Here is a 19,015-nt window from a genome sequence, read left to right on the forward strand (position 1 = left end):
TTTTACTGTAAAATTGTGATAAGGACATACTTACCTGAATTTTCTATGCACGTCATGAAATATGTTGTTGGACTTCTTCTGTGACAGTGAACACTCGCTCACCCAAGGAGGTTCACTGACACACCACTTTAGAGCCCAGGTGTGCTTGTGATGTGGCCATCAGAAAGGAAAATCCGTGTTCTATCTTTTAAGCAAGCATATTCCATGTGGAATTGGAAGATGGTTGAAGAGACACTCTGAGGGCTGGAAATCCATGAAAGAGAATTGAGGCAATTCAAAATATGAGGAGTTAATGTTAATACGCACAGAAGCCTGTAAGTGTTTGTTTTTATTTATTGACAATATTCTATATTTCCAGCAGCCTGCAAAGCTGATTGGCTTATCATCATGGCCAGTTACAGCTCATCTTCTTCTCTTGATGCACCATGTGAAGTAAAAGCAATCCATGATCCATGCCAGCTAAGCTCTTTTTCAGAGAAATCCTGACTTCAGTTAAAGAATTGTTGACATTTGTCTTGGTTTGTCAGGGACAAAATCAATAGCATCTAATCAAACAGCAGTGTAATCTTGAGAGCAGAATGGATACTGCTTTAGTTCAAAACCAGACAAATTTATCAACAAAATTAACACATCTAGTGCAAGATTTCTCATATCTGTCTAGTCAGAAAAAAGCACAAGACCACAAGAAGCTCCTCCTGCCTCCCACTGCCTCCAGATCATTCACACTGCCTGTCTTCTTTGTGTATCGCACTTCCAGGGCCCCAAATTCAAGAACGCTCACTGCAATTTCATGACAATTTTTGGCCCTGGATTTAATTTGCTGTCACTGTTTCTTTCCTTGTAGTGAGTGCCAAACTGAAATTTGCTGGAAGAGCTGGTTTCCAGCTCCCTACAGATATGTGTGTTGGAGATGGGTGCTAACAGAAACGTTTTGCTTTTCTACCTAAGTAGCTGTGGTTTTGTAACATTTTTCCTATCTGCCCCAGTCCCTTGTACCTCTCCAGGCAGTTTTCATGCTGTTATTTAAATGCAACATCTAGCATTAATGTGCAATTGGCATGAATTTATTCCTCATCTCTCCCTGCAATAAACCCAAGAACAGCAAGTCAACAATAATAATGGCAACCCCTTTGCAGGTTTATAGGTTTATTGCTCACAATGCTCTTACTGGGAAATGAACTCCTGCTGGTTTTACACGCAGAATAAGTACCTGCACCAGCTTCTACTCAGGGAGATCTGAGTACTGCCAGGCTGGCAGTGAGGGCCCTCCCACCTGCGTGTATCCTGCGCATTGCCCAGCTCTGCAGGAAGCTGGTCAGCAGCCACGGCTGAGCTATGCCAGGAGCTGGTGGCATCCCTGTTCAGCCTTGGAGTTGTGCACCACAAAGGCTGCAAGAAGCAAGCGGGGCTTACAAGAACCTGCTGGTCCATCTGCCTCAATGCCTTCCAAAAAAAAAAAAAAAAAAAAAAAAGAGGGGGGGTCGGGTGGGGGATGGAGGGGAGAGGGGGAAAGAAGAAAAATAAAGCAGAAGCCTCTGTCGCAAATCTTCAGTGTTAATTTAGAGGTCAGCGCAGAAGGCTTACACCTTTTTGTGCACAAAACCCTTTGCCTGCAGCAAACAAACATAATGAAATTAGGAGAGGCACTAGTAATAAGCAGGCGCTGGACACACATAAGAGCACGAGTGTTGTTTAGCCAACTGAAGCATATTTTTTCGCTTGTTTATTGGCTGGTAGCTGATCATTTTCCTTCTAGCAGTAATGGTAAACTCAGGATTGGTTTGTCAGTAATGCGGATTTTTAAATTATTAATAGAGATTTTAGCCGTCTCTGCCTTCAAATACTCTGACCTCTCAATTATTTTTTTTTAAGAGTGTTTTAGATAAGATAGCTGTCTGGCTTTCCTTCTCCTGTTGCATGTCTGTTTGTCTTGCGTGTGCGTACGTGCAGCTATAGCGGTGCCAGAGCAGGTGCTACTCGGGGATGTATCCGCATTGAAATTAATGTTTATTCTCAAAGCAGTTATTGTGCATCAGACTGACTCGTCGCTCAGAACCAAGGACAGCTCCTTTCTCCAACCTGTCATGAAGGCGCCTCTCAGGTGAATCCTGATATCATCACCGGACACATCAGGGGGCACAGCTCAAGATTCAGTAGGTACAACTGTAAATTTGCATTTACATAAAAAGTAATTGTTCAGTCAGCTGGTAGGCCAGCAGGTGACATAACCAGTACAACAAATACTATTAATAATGAGCGTCATCTTGTTTAATTGTTTTCCTTCTAAAGTCAGAGCGGTTGCTCTACTGACACTAAGCCATTTTAAATATGTGGCCAAAGAAAGCACTGCCGACGACAACAGATACATAGAAGTGTAGAGACAGCTCAGACACTTCAGAGTTTTTGTGCTCCTTTGTCTGTCCTCGGTCCCTCTGTCAATGACAGTATTAATAGTGTGCTGTCACATGCTGAGGAAGCTTGGATGGTATAAAGGCACAGGAATAATGATAAATGAAGTAAAAATGAGCACCCCAGAGTGGCGACAATAAGAAAACCAGAACTTCTGGAAAGCAGTGCATTTTATTCCCACATCTCATTCCGTAGTCTTCCACTGGTGCTATAAAAATGCCTCTGCACGAGGCAGTACTTTTATTTTTGTGCAACAGTCTCTTTATTGAGAGGGGAAAAAAAAAAAAAAAAGTTAACTGCATTTGCCAAATTCCCATTTTAATTTAGGGAATTTAAACGTATAAATAGCATACAACATCATCACATTTTTTCCTACACATGCAAACATACAACATGGTAACAGCAGCTTTTTTTAACAGTTGAAACTGTTCAAATTTCCACAAGTTTCTACTGATACTTCCACAACAGTAAAAGGCAAAACACTGAACTCCCCCATAAAAAAGTCCTGCGGTACAAATCCCAGCCGAGAGCTTTCTATAGCGCGTGCCAAGGAAGCACAGTGCGCTACACTGGGACTGGCAGTCAGGTGGCGAAAAGATCCTCATTTCTGTGGTCAAACAGCACTGAGCAGTAAGAGCAGGTCAGAAATGCAGGTTTCTCTTCAGCCATATGTATGGACTGCTATGTAGATGGTACTGTAAAGAGTCCAGTAACAGCGCAACTCTACACTACAAGCACAGCCTTATTTAAGATGTATTTGAAAAATAACAAAAATACCCATTGGCTCATAAACAATAAATAGTGCTTTTATTGACAGATGCCTTATGGAGCTTGAGCAGAAAGTAAACATATTTCAGCACAGTTGGTATTTCTCCACTCTGAAGCAGCAGCTATACGCAATGTGTGATGTTCAGGTTTCCGTGCCCCATCCCCACAACGCAGCAGCTACAGGCTGATCGCCTTCATTAACAGTCCCTTTCCAAATCCACGGTGACACCAGGTCATCCAACTTCTGCAGTCATTGTGAAAAAATACTATTGCGCCCAACAATTTCTATCTGTATTTAAATTGACAAGAATCTACTTTTTCCCTAGAGACTAATTTTGTAAATATTCCCTGCTGGGGAAATTGCTCACTGCTGATTTCAGTGCTGAATTCACCAGAAGGTGAAAGCTGTCTGTCAGAATGAAGAAGGCATTAGGGTAGGCACTGTTTAACTGAGGCTGTAGGTGTAGCTGGTTTATAGTTCAGTGGCTTAATAAATAATAATAATAATAATAATAATAATAATAATAAATAACAAAAACAACAACCACCAAAACAATGGCAAAAACTTGATTCGTTTTGTTTTTCCCAGAAATGGTAACCACTTGTTTCAGTCTGTGGTCCAGACAGCTGACTGCTGGGGCACTCTTGGGATGACAAGGACTTGGGGTCAGACCTCTTCTCTGTATGGCCCTGAGCATAGGCATGACCCAAGGACTGCTGCCTCCCAAGGGGCATCCCCAGGCTAAGAAATACTCAGACACTTGTTTCCTCTGTCTTCCCTGCTACAGGTATTTGGTACAAATTATGAGCATATTGCTTAGAAGACCCACTGGAGATCATGCTTCCTGCTTCCCACACGAGTCCTTAAGCACCCAATGCTGAGCACCACAAGGAAGCACTGAGAACAAAGGGGCACAGCTTCTCCCAAAGACCGAGGTTCTCCAGTGCCAAGCGTGCTGTGCAGACCCAGCCCCTGAGTGCGATCTACCAGAGCTCCCTGCCTGCATCCACAGAACACTGTAGCCACACCATGCCACGGCCCAGCAGTCAGGTCATGGCAGCACTGCCCTGCCAAAGAAGCCCTGGGAGTCCTGGTGTGGGCGTGGGCAGAGATGATCCCCACATCTCTGCTGTAGCCTGCACCCAGGTTCAGGCACAGGCTGAGAGCTGCCCAACTCAACAGTAAAAGAGGGATAGTCCAAGGCACACTTTCTCCCTGTATTTTTTTAATAGCCTTCCCAAGTCAAATCAATACAACCCAATATTTCCAAATGACTGTATTTCAGTCAAGCTAATATTCCCAGTGCTACATGTAGTCAAAGCTCGCAAGCAAATGTCCTTCTTCTGCTGACTAAAGCTTCTCAAAAGTTCAGATCTGGTTCTGCTCTCCTGCATGTGCAAGATAGAAGCATTTCCACTGAAGACACGAACCACATAACATAAAGCTGGACCATGGTCCAGCCTGGCCACAGAATCAGGGAGAATTTCAATTCTTCAGCTAGGTGGGTGATCATACACCAATACAATTCACCTGGCACAGCCTCTAGCTCTGTTGCAATTGTACTGACACAGAGGAGCACATACAAGTACAGTTAATAGGAACTTACAAATTGCAGGAATATGCTTGTACAGAGTACCTAGAATTGGATGGATACAGATAAAGAATCACATCAACAGAGCCTCAAGCTACAGACTACTGCTGGCACTGCTTTCAGCCTAGTGGCACTGATACCCCTCCTGGTCATCCCCACAGCTCACCGTTATCCAACTCTGTATCCACAGCAAAGGACTTGGTACCCTTAGCTGTGGTAGGTCTAAATGGATGTACTGAAAGCAGTTAAATGCAAGCAGAAAGCATGAGCAAACCCTGACCTTTTGCTTTTTGACAATGAGGTAAAGTTATCCTAAATGACTTGGATTCGTCAGCATTGATGTGGAAATGTATACTCTGCCTCTCCCTCTGTACATAGATCCCAGCTGTCTGTCCTCAAGCAACATGTTCTGTGGGGTTTTCACACCTGCTTTTCAAGGGCTCGGTAGCTCTTCATTTTCTATCAAATAATCCTTCTTTATATAATTAGCACCCCTCACCAACCTCCATACTCCGAGATAGGCATCCTTCAGCGAGTTCCTGCTTCCATCTTGTGTGCTGGTGGCTTTTCCCTGAGCCGATGGCTCCCCAGCAGTTTTCTTGGCGCTGTCCTTCTCGTCCTCTCCACCCTGGCCGTCCCCTTCAGCTGATCCTTCCACTGCTGCTTCCCTAGCCCCCTTCTCCGGGGAAATCACCTCCATTGCAAACAGCGCTTGGTCCCCAGCCTGCCTTTTCCCCTCTTCTTCTCTACCTTCCTTCTCCAGGTCCTCGTGGTGGGCTCCACATCATTGAACGCCACCATGCCCACCGTGATGGTTGCTATACTTTTCACCACCCCTACAAAGCTGGTGGTCACAGCTGAGTTAATATAGGTGCAGTGAAGGGTGGTAAAGTTCATGGCACAGCTGATCAGGACGCAGGCGATGAAGATGCATACCATAGCAGGGTCCTTCCAGCCTGGGAAAGACCAGACGTTGATAGAGTCCATGCTGGCAAAGGAGCAGATTATAAGAAAAGGGGTGGCTGAAACAGCAATGGCATACTGAGCTGTCAGGGGCCCGTATTCGCTGTCAACGCTGGTCTTCTGAATGAGCACCAGGTACGCGGCGTGGATCAGAACAGCCAGCACGCCAGTCACGTAGCCCATGGCATCTCCGGTCAGGTCACCAGCACCTGTTGGGTGGATTTTGCAGATGAGATGGAAAGAGAGCACCGTTTTGGAGGGGGAAGGTATTTAGGAAAGAGGCATCAGTGCACAGCTCCTCACATTTGTCATGTTCATCCCAAGGCTTGCCACGCTTACCTCCTGATAGATTTTTCTGCCAAATTATTGCATGTCTTTTACTTCCCTGTATACCCCCGGCCCAAATCAACTCACTCTCCTCCCTTTGGCAATGACACTGTGAGATCTGCAGCTGAAACAGCACAGACACAGCGGCTCTGGGTACCCTCTGCCAGCACAGGTGCGGGGCAGCTCGTTTTGCTGGGGCTGCCTGGTTTCCAGCCTCAAATCTTCTTTCCACCCTCTTGACCCTCCTACCAGCGTGCCCGCGGGGGTCCCACAGCAACAGCGCCCTGCTCGGGCCGCTCGGCAGATGAAGCCGCCCGCCTCCAGCCCAGCGGCACCAACCACGACGAGACCCCAGCAGGGCTGCAGCCGATTCCTAAAGTTGCACCTACCCCTGTAATACTGCGCTTACTCCGCTTGGGCTGCAGCTGCCCCCATGGGGTCGCAACTGCCCCCAGGACGTTAAATCTCCCGCCGTAAGGCTGCTCGCACACCTCTACCGTCGCACCTCCCTCCATAGAGCTGCATCCGGAGCGGCACTCACGCTCTCCCCGTTTCCCCATCCCGCCGTGCCGGGGCGGAGGCGGCGCTGCCGTCGGTGCGCCCCGCGGTGCGGCTGCCCGCTCGTCGCGCGGCTCGTCCTGTTACGCTCCCTCCCCGTCCCGTCCCGTTCCGGCGGGGCGGGCACTCACCGGCCAGAGCGGCGCCGCAAGTGGTGATGAGGACGGCCACCAGGACGCCGGGTGAAGGCATGCCGTCGCGCAGCACCAGGGCGCCGGTGAGGAGGGTGACGAGGGGCAGGCAGCGCTTGAAGACCACATACATGGGGAGGCTGAGGCCACGCAGCGACCAGAGCGTGAGGGTGGATTGCAGCGTGGCCAGGGCGGCCACGGCGGCGAAGGGGCGAGCCAGGCGGAGCCCGAAGGGGGGCAGCGCCGCCAGCCCCCGCCGCCGCAGCGCCTCCAGCCCCAGCGCCGCCGCCGCGCTGCTGAGGCACTGCAGTAGCGTCAGGAAGGCGAAGTGGTAGCGGGCCAGCAAGAACTTGAGCAGGATGTTCAGCGAGCCCGAGCACAGCCCGTGCGCCACCGCCACCGCGACGCCCCGCGCCCGGCCCCGCCACCGGACCATCCTCCAGCTCCCGGGGCCAGCGGCACTGCCGCCCGCACGGACACCCGCGGAGGCGGCGTGGGGACGGGCGGAGGCGGGGGGCGGGCGGAGGCAGGACTCGGAGACGGCCCCCCCGGCGCAGCCCCCCGCTGTCCCCTCCCCGCCGAGCGGTGCGGGGAGTCCCCGGCACGGGAGGGGAAGGGCGCCTCGTCGGGGGGCGCGGCCGGCAGGCTCCAGCCGGGGGCTGTCCTCGCCAAGACAGCAGAAGCGGTGGGTGGTGAAGTTGGCGTAAGGTCATCCCGAACTGGCAGGTGAAGGGTTTCCAGGAGGGTGAAGCTTCGCCTTGAACCGACCGAAAGGCAAAAGCAGCCGCGGACTGGCAGCGTTCTGCCGGCTTGCTGCAGCGCCGGGGAACGGGGGGAACGGCAACCTGCGCTGCTGCATGATCGTGTGCATTTTAACACCACACACTGCAGGTTGCTTAATGGGCGGTAGGGCTGCTCGCCACTGATCTACACAGGATCAGCAAAGTTATTCTTTGTTTTAAATAAACCTTCCCCCTCTCTCAAGAGGAATTGTGTTATGAAGAACCAGCTTGGGTGAGAATGGCAGAATTACCACTGAATACTTGTTCTGGGAAGACACCCTATAACGAGTAGGCTGCATCCCAACAGGACAGCCAGGTAGGATGGACAGGCCCCAGCAGCTCTTCCCAAACAAAATGGCAGCTCAACCACTGCTCCCCTCACAGGCCTTCACCAGCTTTGGCCGCCGCACTGCAGCACGGCGCGTGAACGCACAGCAAAGCGACCTGAAACATTACAGCATATATAAGGTGAAACTCTTCATTAAACATCACGGGAAGCCAAGCCTGGCTTTAAAACCCACTGAAGAACAGTGCCAATACTTCTCATGCTGGTCTCCACTTTGGACTCATCCCAAGGCTGACAGGGAGCACAATTTAAAACACATGGCTTGCTGACTGCATTTGCAAATAGGGAAAAACAAACAAACAAAACAAAACACAAAAATAATCTCCTAAAAAAAAAACCAAACCAAACATGGACCAAACTGGTGTCAATCTCCTCCTAAGGAAAACATCATTTTTTTTTTCACTTTCTTGATAACATTTCTTCATTGTGGAAGCGAATACAAGAGTTTAGCCAAGGATACTGTGTGCAATTAATTTAATAGCACTGCAGAATAACAAACCCACTCCTTTAAAACATGGTTAATCAATGTGTCTCTTGAACCCGAGAAGAAACCTACACACACTCACATAAAACAGAATCTTCCACAAGAGCAAGTGTAAAAGTAGAACATGTATCTTTGAGACCGCCATAGACAAAGGCCTGTTTCAATAAATAAAGCTCAGAAGCCAGCACTGTGAGCAGTAAACGGGGGAAAAATATCTTTAAGACAATTCCCTGAGAATCAAGATTCAGCAACAACTACTGACAGATTTGTCTTCTGTTACAGTGCAAAAGATTGGAGCTCGTTCTCCCCATTCAAAGATCAAACAGGAAGAGTAAAGGCCACAGTTTTTGTTCACTTTGCACATCTTCTGGATTCAGTCATTTTGCAAGAGCGTTAAATCCCAGCCTTGATGTTGCTGAAAAGCTCTATATAGCGTAGCTTTATGGATGCATCGTTCCTCAGCACGCAGAATTAAAGTGCAGCAAACATGGGATTTAGTACAACTGTTTGGTACAATAGAAAATCTACTTCATTTTGTATTTCATTCACTTTAAGAAATGGCAATCCAGATCGCACTGATCCAGAAAAACTTATCATGGATCCAAATTCTTCATCTTGTGAAAGGGGGTTTCTTTCTGTCTTGTCCTAGCACTGACTCAATGTATCCATTTTGCCCTGTGGCTGCCCGCTAGCTCCCAGGCCATGCTCCAAGATGGCACAATAATTCTTTCCTCACACCTTGCAAGTCTTGCTCTGATGAATTCTTTATCTCTTCTCTTCATCCAGCAGGTCTGGCAATGTCTGCTATTGCTTGATATATGAGTGGCGCAGACCAGAAGCATACAGCATTCATTAACAGAAGACTATAAAAACCTGGCCAAAGACCTAGCCCCTGTGCTTTTTAAATGATGAAGGCTGATGATACGGGGTAGCAGCAGAAATTAGACAGTTTTAATAAGGTTTATGGAGAAAACAAAAAGAAAAAAGAAAGAAAAAAGAATGAAAAAAAGGAGGGGGGTTGGGGGGATGAATAGCTAGCATGAAACAAAGACAAGAGACTTGGGTTGGAAGGGACCTTAAAGATCATCTAGTTCCAGCCCTCCTGATAAACTCACTGAGGAGTCAAAGTGAGCATAGAAACTAATTAGTTCATAGCTACTACAGCTGTAAAATGTTGGACATATTCTTGCATATCTGATAATAGCTTGGCTACTCTGGAACTGCTGTGCTTATGCCATGCAGTTAATCCACACGTTCTGGACATCAGCTCTCACTTTGGGCAGACTGTGTGAGGTCCAGAAATACTTGAATGTATGGCCACACTCCTATCTCTTGGAAAAATTCTCTAAGTAAAAGTATAAGTCTAGTAGAAGAGATGGTTATCATATCTCTAAATCTTGGAGATTGTGATCCAATTAGGGTTGTTTATAATTCATTTTTTCCTAAGTGTTTTCTCTATATCTCTGGAGTATTTTTCTGCATGACTTCATTAACTGTTTTGCTCGAGGAGATCCAAGGGAGAAATGTATGAAAATAATCTTTACCATCTCTGTGAAGCAGCAATCAAAAAGGTTAAAGGAATGAGTTGGCTATAAACTATGACATTTACTGCCCATCAAGAGTATTCATCATAATGCACAAGAAGATAATGCAATGTGAGCCAGAGCAAAAACAATTCAATATAAATGGATCTTAGGGATGTAAGCCTTAGGTTGACATTAGAGTACTTTATAGTGAGAAGACTCCTCTTTTTCTATAGCGACAATCTCCAAAAGCACCGCCGGTTACTTTTATTCTTTATAAGAATCAAGAAGATTCTGGCCTCCGTTGGCATCATTAGCCAGACAAATCACACACTTTTGTTGGTAGTTAGTTCTGAAGACACCAGTTCATATCTGTTTCTGTCACTCCTGAGACATTCAGTAGCTGTTGAACATTTTGCTGATCCAAGCGCTACCAGTGTGGTAGAACAAGTCTACAAGCTCGAGTGCAGAACACTTTGGTTCAGGCTTTTACTTGAAAAGAGACACAAACATTAGCGACACAATTGGCAGTTTAGCACAAGTCTTGTTGTGGATGATGACAAAAAGGTTCCCAGTGTGTCAGATCTTCAATTTCTCTCTAGCCAGCAGCTGCCAGACATGATGGAGTGTAGATCTTGACAAGTTCATCCCAAGCACAGTCTACCACCTATAAAGCAAACAAAATCTATTTAGTGTCGTTTTGACAAAAACAGACAAAAGATAGAAGAAATTAACACATACTGTTGTGTTAATGTTGGTTGCTATTCTGTTTTACAATGCTTCAAAATTAGGTAACAAGGCTCTCTTTTTTCCCTTTTTCTCCTGTAAAAAAAGGACTTACAAAGACAAAGCTTGTCTTTGTAAAGGGGCCCAGTAAAGTTCCCAGAAGTTTATGCTTGCCTATTTTTTGTACTTTGCATGAGAAAGGCATAGAAACCTTGGGGTTTGAAGTGATTGTTTCATGCAGGCTAATGCAGAATGTAACAGAATAGGATGAAGGAAGGACATACACATTTACAAGCTGTGTGGTGTCTCTTTGTAGGCTTTCAAAATTCTTTTACTGTGACATCTCACCGCTTCATGATATAATGCGACCAAGGAAAAGTTACCACAGATATTTTTTGAATGGAGAGTTGAGGAACCAAGAAACAAAGACCAAATAACATGGGATGTTTCTTGAAGTATGAAGACTGTTCTGTCTCAAACTAATGAGGTAAGAGCACTGTATTTTCTGTTGAGAAAAAGAAATGTCTATTTGCTGATGATTGAGAACTGGTGATGAAAGATGTCTCAAAGACGATGGAGGAGTGGAGGAGGGAAGTTTACTTCAAGCACTACATAAACCACCCTAGTCTGATGAGGAAGTGATGCCACTCGTGCCAATTGCCTCTCACAAACATAGCAACTGATTCCAGTATAACTGAAAATATTCTGAGTCGCAAGCTCCAGGTTCTTCTTTAGGTGCAAGGTGGAAACGAAAGCTACAAACAAAGAGATTTACCTAATTCTACAACAAACTTGAATAAATTATGCGATTCCACAGAAGTAGACCATAGAATGCTTTAGTTTGACAGTGATTAGGATAATGCACCCAAGAGTCTGTAACAAAGTGAAAGGGTTAACGGCACTACTACTCAAGTAACACAGTGTATATTCACAGAATATTGCAGGGGACAACAACTAAGGCAAAAGAAAGTAGAAAAGGGAGAGCTAAAAAGTTGATGAGCCCTACAGAAGCGTACCAGTAAATCTGGCTGAATCTATCTTGAATATTTTTCTAAAGTCCTTTCCAGTTGGGATTACAAAGGATACAGTATTGTACCCTGTGCACAACAAGCTCCTTTCGGCTTCACATTCCAATTTCTGTTCTCTTCTAAAGCCAGAATGAACAGCTGCACATGAAAAATTTGGAAATCGAACTTCAATATTTGATTTTATGCTATAATTAGCCCATTCTGTGTTTACTATACTGCACTATTATTCATTTCCATTGCTTCCTTAGCTGCTTCTGCTTAGTTATTTGAAGTGTTTCCCATCTACATCTAAATGTACCAAAAAAATCTCTTAAAAACGTCTGTCTATTCATACAACATAATAGAGCTTTGTATGGTTCTACTGCATTGCAGTCCCTCCAAATCATGGAAAAAAAAAAAAAAAAAAAAGGAAAAAAAAGAAAAAAAGAAGGGAGAAAATCTGAAATTCCTACTAAAGAATCTATGCAGAAAGTAACCACCATAAAAAAAAATACAGTCTTTACATTTTCTCCAGAGCTCTGGATCAATATTTATATTTCCGTAATACTTTTCACTTTCACGTGGAAACGAGATAACATTTGGAAAAAGCCCATGGGAATTCCCACCTGCTATCAATATAATTAGCATCCTGAAGCAGCCTCTGAACAAATATAGCTACAGAACGTTTTAATCTAGCAACACTCAAAATAAACACGGGGATTAAAAGAGGGTTTTAAAAGGATTGCTTGCAGTAATTTATCCAACTCACTGACTTAATGGTAGAATGTGAAGGATGAAGAAGTAACCAACTAACAGAAGGAAAATAAAGCTACAACAAATAATGCTGTATCACGTTCTCCTGCACAGCAGGAACTTTACAGTGAAGGACCAATATCAGAAACCTTGATGAGAGCACACACACAAGGAACAACAAACAGGTGTGCATGCCAAATGGTGACAAGATGGATGGAACAGCACTAGCAGAAGCAACTGCATTCCTATTTCTCCATAATACTTTCTCTAAGATACTGTTAAGACTGCAAGAGAAAGGGGACAACTCTAAGTTAGGTGTAATGGCGCATGTTAATTTACAGACAGCTGCTACATGCACCGTTGTCATTGTCTCAAATACAAAGCACTAAAAAGAAACATCAGATAAAGATAAGTGAATGCTTTATGCAGCACCGCATCAGGTTACCAAATGTCTTGTTTCATTTTGACTCATTTCCTCACAAAGACCTGTCTTACACACCATTCTTATCACTGTTGTATACCTTTCCTAAGAGGGAAGCATAGGATATTGAACAAGAGCTTTGTAAGTTTTTAGGAACGTCACTTCTCAAATAAGTTTTAATACACACTGTAAAGCAAGTTAGGCTTTTTTTTCTTTCTTTTAAAATAAGTGTTACTTTAATTAAATATCTAAAAACACAGAAACAAAATGGGCATCGCTACACTTCCCTTTATGTAAAGCCAAAGGCAAACAAACGAACCCAAGCCTGCAGTTATCATAGGAATCTGACTGCCTGACTAGAAAATCATAGTTTAACTGAAACAGCTATGCTGTATTTTATTGAAATGTTCCTTGTCTCAGAGTATAACAATGTTTCCCACCAATTGATTTAATATTGATATCCATTAATTTACCGAAGACATTTCCATTGACTTACTAACTGATTTACTTCCTTGACGGGCCCTCTGTTTCCTATTCATCACAATCATTTTGCTTTGCTATAGACTTAGACCTTTTCCAGCTCCTGAGGACAATCCATTCAGTCTGGTGCAATTATCTGGTTGACATTCTGCTTCTTTACTATTCAGAAGGAGCAAGAAAGGGAGAGAAATCTCCAGTAGTTTTTTTTCTTCCCAGTGTCTGAATCCATAATAAAACCCCAGGTCCTAATCCACATGAAATACATCCAAAAGAACAACTACAAATTGAGTTCAGCTGCCCCTTTATAAAGGGGGCTGAAGAACGTGCAGCTTTCTTCATGCTAATATTTTCATCCCTTTTAAACGGGTAAATCCAGAAGTACCTTGGTGCCACTCAGCTTCCTGAGAGCTTGTAATAAATCAGGATAATGCACAAATGTGTCTGATAATGACTCATTTCTCTTTTCAGCTTTTCTCCATCCTGCCCCATTTTCAAATAAAACTAATAAGACCTGCCTTTCTTCTGTAAGAAGTGATATCAGAAAATAACATTCAGTTCTTCACTCCCATTAATGTTGTGTTTCCCTTCCTCTTTTAGTTCCTTATCTTCTGTGACTTTTTATATGGAATTTAACGGTCTATTTATATCACTATTATACATCCTTGAATAGTTCTGAACATTCTCTGTATGTATGTAAGATGGAGATTAGTTAACTCTAATTTCGGAGGTGATCACTCCTCATATTCCACTTCCAGACCAGACCAGTTTTGGCCTTAGTCCTCCATTCACATATCATATCCTAGGAAAAACACTAGTAGAAAAACTTCTGTTTTAGCACTTTTTTAGTACTTCTTTCTTTCTTTCTATTGGGGCCACCAAAAAAAGATGGAATAGGCAGGCTTCCTACCTACCAAAAAGTTTTGGTTAAGACCATAATGGACTATGCAAGACTTAAAATGTACTCAATGCGTATTTTGTAATAGCAAATCTAGACTACTGGTACAGCCATTTGTTCGGTCAAAAGATGTCAGGGATGAGCTGTACATGATGTCTACCTTCACACAAGAACAATGTAATGGAGTCCATAAATTTAAAGCTTTCATTTTGAATTTTCAGTGACAGATTTCTCTAATGCACTTCTGAAAAGAACACAGACTGATTTAATTGTTATTTCCAATAAAGACATAATTAAACCCTTGACCAGAAGTTCTTACAAAGAAGAGCTATTTCAGATACTGCTTAAGAAATCTATTTCTAAGGGTAATAAAAGATTGCAAAGATGTGTCACAATTCACCAATTTAAAAACCAGGCAGCTATCTCAGCATGTTAGTTGTTCCAACATGGGCAACAGGAAGACAACGTGTTAGTCAGGCTGTGCTTTCCTAAATGCAAGTCTTCTGAGTGCATTTCTCATAAGTAAGACATAAAGCAAATTGAGGCACAAGTTGCAGGTTAGAAAAGCCTTGGAGTTTCCACAGCAGTGGTAGCAGTTCCTCTGTACCTAGATAAAGGAAAAGACTTCCTCAATCTCTGACCAGTAAACACAATATTAAGTTGTGTAGAAGATTCTGCTGTAGAATCTTTTAGTCTCAAAGGATCGCTAACAGCATAACTTCAGTAACATCCCAGAGAAGGTCCATAGGGAGAGATTAAAATGCAGCCAAGATAGCGATACAATTACAGCAGTGATAGCCACAAAAGCTGAGTTTAAGCTACCGGTTCTCTGGTAATTAAGCACAGCAGATAAGAGCAAATGAGCAAAAGCAAAGTTTTTGCTATTCCATACATTTTCACAAGAAGTACTTCTATATGAAACATTCACTATTTCTGCAGCTGTCAAGGGTGCATGACTAATGAACAGCAAAACAGAGAACAAAACAGCATCACTGTAGATATCTCCTGCCTTCCCCCATTTGCTCCTCTCCCACCCTTTCTCCTGCTTGCTGTGCTGGTACAGCTAATGTAGTACAAACTGCACATAGAAATCAGGCAGCAGAAGAAACTTGTACGCCGGAACTTGACAAATGATCACAGATTTCTCCACAGAACTGCAAGATCTTAGAACTAGATTTCAGATACCTTCAGGGGATACATCTCAGGTGAGTACAGTTCGGCTACATCTCCCTCCAACTACTGAGAAACAACAGCTTTTTATATTTTGGTGATACTGATGCCAAATGTAAACGCACAATGCAGTACTTCATTGGATCAGCAGACAGTCGCTAAAAAACAAGTATCTACTTTTGGTTCTAATGGCCTCTAGGCACATAGAAAGAACATAAGATTGGTATGGACACAAAATACCAGTGATATCCCACCACTTTAGGGAGAAGAAAGCAGAGATGTAGAGAAGTTGAGTCACAAAGAATAGAGCAAAAGAGAGCACAAAACTGATTTCACAGGTATTGTAGTGGTATCAGCACCAACTCCATGTTATCTCCATGTGTGCAATGCCATCTCACATCACCATCTCCAGTGCAACAAAGCAAAACTGCAGCCGTGTCCTTTGTTATGGTGATACATCCTGGAGCACTTTGAAGAAATAAGATAAACCAGTTTTATGTGAGCTAATCTACTCTGGGAGAATATTTACAAATGGAGATACAGCCAGAGAAAACAATTTTGCCTCCCAAACCATGTTGACACAAAAGGCTTTTTAGATGATGAGCTGCCCATTTGTAGTATAATTACTACCCAAACACATACAACCACAGTTAAAAAATTAAAAAAAACCCTCACATGATTATCACTTGTGTTGTTTACAAGTTATACTAAAACCTAGACTTTAACACACACTCAGTTTCCAAAGGGGACATCTCATTATTGTACACCACGAAAATCCTGTTCTGATTTGGCATGTCACTGATGTCTAACACCTTCTTTGCATGCCAAGAATTCTAGGCCATTGTACCACTCACCATCACTCCTGTTGAAGTTCATATTCTTGTAATTTGTAGATGTCATTGTTCCCAGAGTACAGAGAAATGGAAAAATTCCTGATCTTATTAAATGCTCAGTCTCAGTAGCAAGGCAGAAAGGCTGGCTCAATGGGAAGCAATGATTTAGTTTCCACTGTTTACGTGGGCCTACTACTGGGAGTTCAGAGCAGACTCAAAGTGTAGGCTGAGGAAGACTTCCAGACACATTTCAGGCTTCTCTCACGTTTGTTTTAAGTAAAATACAGCCTTACAACATAAAAGGTTGGGGGTTTTTTGTTCCATAAATATGTACTTAATGAAATAATTACAGAATCTGGACCAGAAAAAGTCAACATTCACAGGAGCTGTACTTTTTATCTGTAATTAATGGATTGCCTAAAAAACTTACAGAATGAATTCACGATTACCACATTCAACCTGCAAGAGTTTGTTGATTTTTTGTTTAGTTTTCTTTTTTTTTAAAGGACTGCTTTCAAAGAAAGCTACCTAAATAGCAAAAGAAGTTAGATTAATGTCTACAACTCTGCAGGTAAGCACAGAAAAACCCCAGTAAGGACTGAGCCTGAGGGGGGTACTTTATTTTCACTTATCCAAATACTAATGAATAACATACAGGGAAAGCACATGCCAGGAGAGAAGTCAGAAATCTGATGAAGTACAGAATACCATTCCAATATATGGTCTAGCACTATCAGCCTCTGGAGAGGAATAATATAAAGCTGATTATCATTTTCATTATTCTCTATATACCCCCTATGCCTGTTTAAGTTTGCATATGGAAGTTCATAGTCTGAAATTATTATAAGCATGTCACAAACTGCGAAAGGAACAAACAGACAAAGAAAGGCAACCCTCTTGATTTTATTAAAAGGCAAAGCTTTCAACAAAAGCTTTCTTTATGCAGAGGCAGCTAATCCCAAAACAGGTATTAGAATACTAATTGAGCACCACGGAATTTCTGTTTCACTTAGCTAATACTTATCTTCATGATCTGGTATCCATTCTTCACCAGCAAATCTCACCCTGACAGGTTGCCTCCCCTTAGCAGGATACTGTACAAAATCCCCTTGCCTGCACAGACCTGCCTGTGGATTCTGCTCAAAGCTCAGTCAGTCCGACAGGGATGTCTTATAAATTGGATACTTAATCATAGTATCTATTTTGAACACTTTTCCAAGAGTACAGAGTTTTTCTTGTAAAAGATACTTCAAAAATACTGAAATCCATTGAGCATAGCCAACGAAAATATCAAATGGGTAGACAACATTAAGGATGAAAGCAAAGGTTAATGACCAGAATGATACACTTAATTTGACTATAAATTAATAGCTTGTCCATTGCATGGAGGAGCAAAGCAATTCAGATCTCAAATCATAACTCCTTCTGAAGTATACAGAGAAAATCACAAATCATATTAATGCATGAAGAACAGTTATTGGGACTCACTATCAGTTCTTGATAAAGAACAGCCATGAGAGCAACCTACACACTGGAAGCAGCAGTATAACTTAGGCAAATAATCTTCACTGGATCAACACAGAAGCCAGGGAAAAGCTTCAATGGCCCAGATTGTTCAGTAAGCCTTCACTCTGGTAGTTACACTTCAGTTCTATTAAAGATTTTTTTTTGTTTTGTTTTGTTTTCTTTTACATTTTTTTCTAAAGCAATGTTTACGTTGCCAATTGCTGTGGTATCCAATCATCACAATACACTAAATCAACTCAACAGAAAAAGCAGAGGAATATTAAAGCTGTTGCAGATGCCAAATTTCTGTCTGGAAGGCACATTGGCATGAACTGTACATGGATAAATACTTTGGATTTCACTCCATGACAACAGGCTGATACTTGCACATTAAGTCCGACACAAGACGTGCAGAATTTCTGCATGGAAAAAAAAGCCATCTGGATGCACAAATGCTCTAACGCAGATAGGCATACACATCATCATTCTCCCTTTTCCAACACACCAGTGCAGGTGCAGTTGTTTGCTTTGAATTCATTACCACCAATGAGCCTTGTTCCAAGAAGGCTGTGCCATACATGGCAGTTTACAAAAGAAAGAATGCCCTTTCAGCAGGAACTCAGCTTGACAAATGTATCACACAAAAAGACGACATATTTAGCCAGACAGTCAAAAACACTATCCACTGTAACACTTGGGGCTCCTTCCAACAGGCTCAGAACCAAGATGCAATCACATCCTCAATACAAAGGAAGAAAACCCTTTTTGTCATTTCATTTGGATCCATTGCAAAAGCCACACCAACTTCATGGAAAGTTGAGCTGTGCTCAGAGCATGCAGTGAGGTAGCATCTAAGGCACTAAAGCACTAAGCTGTGCTTCCTGCTCCTTCTGGCCCCAGTTCCAACAGAATCATATCTATGCACTCAATTGGGATGAAGCTTTAATTCCTGACAACTGGCCTTTACGCTACTTTTGCCCTACCCCAGTGAAAAATAACCTGAACCTTGGGATTTTTATTCAGCCTTACAAATTCCCCTGCATTGTTCACAGCACAGTCTCATGAATAGCTACCACAGCACCCCTGAGGCAGCAGAATTAAGGGAACAAGCGGGCTGGCATGAAGCTCTTCAAGCCTGCACCAATGCCAAGAATGAGTCCACACGCATTAAGCAAGTATTGTGCCAGACTGACACTTTTCTCCCATATTATTTTGTCAGTAGCAGAAATAAGGATGGTTTTATTTTGTCCAGTCAGAAAAAGGGAAGGAGGGAAGGAGGGAAGGAGGGAAGGAGGGAAGGAGGGAAGGAGGGAAGGAGGGAAGGAGGGAAGGAGGGAAGGA

The 19,015-nt window shown here is 43.3% G+C and overlaps 2 protein-coding genes across 3 annotated transcripts in view; both read right to left on the minus strand.

Moving 5' to 3' along the window:
* Positions 1 to 1,969: 1,969 nt before the first annotated feature.
* On the minus strand, positions 1,970 to 7,238 carry SLC35D3 (solute carrier family 35 member D3). The gene is given in 3 exon segments (XM_015858430.2): positions 1,970 to 5,540; positions 5,543 to 5,941; positions 6,749 to 7,238. Coding segments are annotated over 3 exon segments (1,173 nt in total). The 5' UTR covers positions 7,185 to 7,238; the 3' UTR covers positions 1,970 to 5,202.
* A 1,095-nt stretch (positions 7,239 to 8,333) lies between these two features.
* PEX7 (peroxisomal biogenesis factor 7) overlaps positions 8,334 to 19,015 on the minus strand; it is a 29,853-nt gene continuing 19,171 nt past the window's right edge. For both annotated transcript variants that reach the window (XM_032443643.1, XM_015858411.2), the window contains one exon: positions 8,334 to 10,550. In XM_032443643.1, the coding sequence (XP_032299534.1) occupies positions 10,482 to 10,550 (69 nt within the window). In that variant the 3' untranslated portion in view covers positions 8,334 to 10,481. The remainder of the gene's footprint in view (positions 10,551 to 19,015) is intronic.

The sequence above is a fragment of the Coturnix japonica genome, chromosome 3, assembly GCF_001577835.2.
Source record: "Coturnix japonica isolate 7356 chromosome 3, Coturnix japonica 2.1, whole genome shotgun sequence".
NCBI classification, from domain to species: Eukaryota; Metazoa; Chordata; class Aves; order Galliformes; family Phasianidae; genus Coturnix; species Coturnix japonica.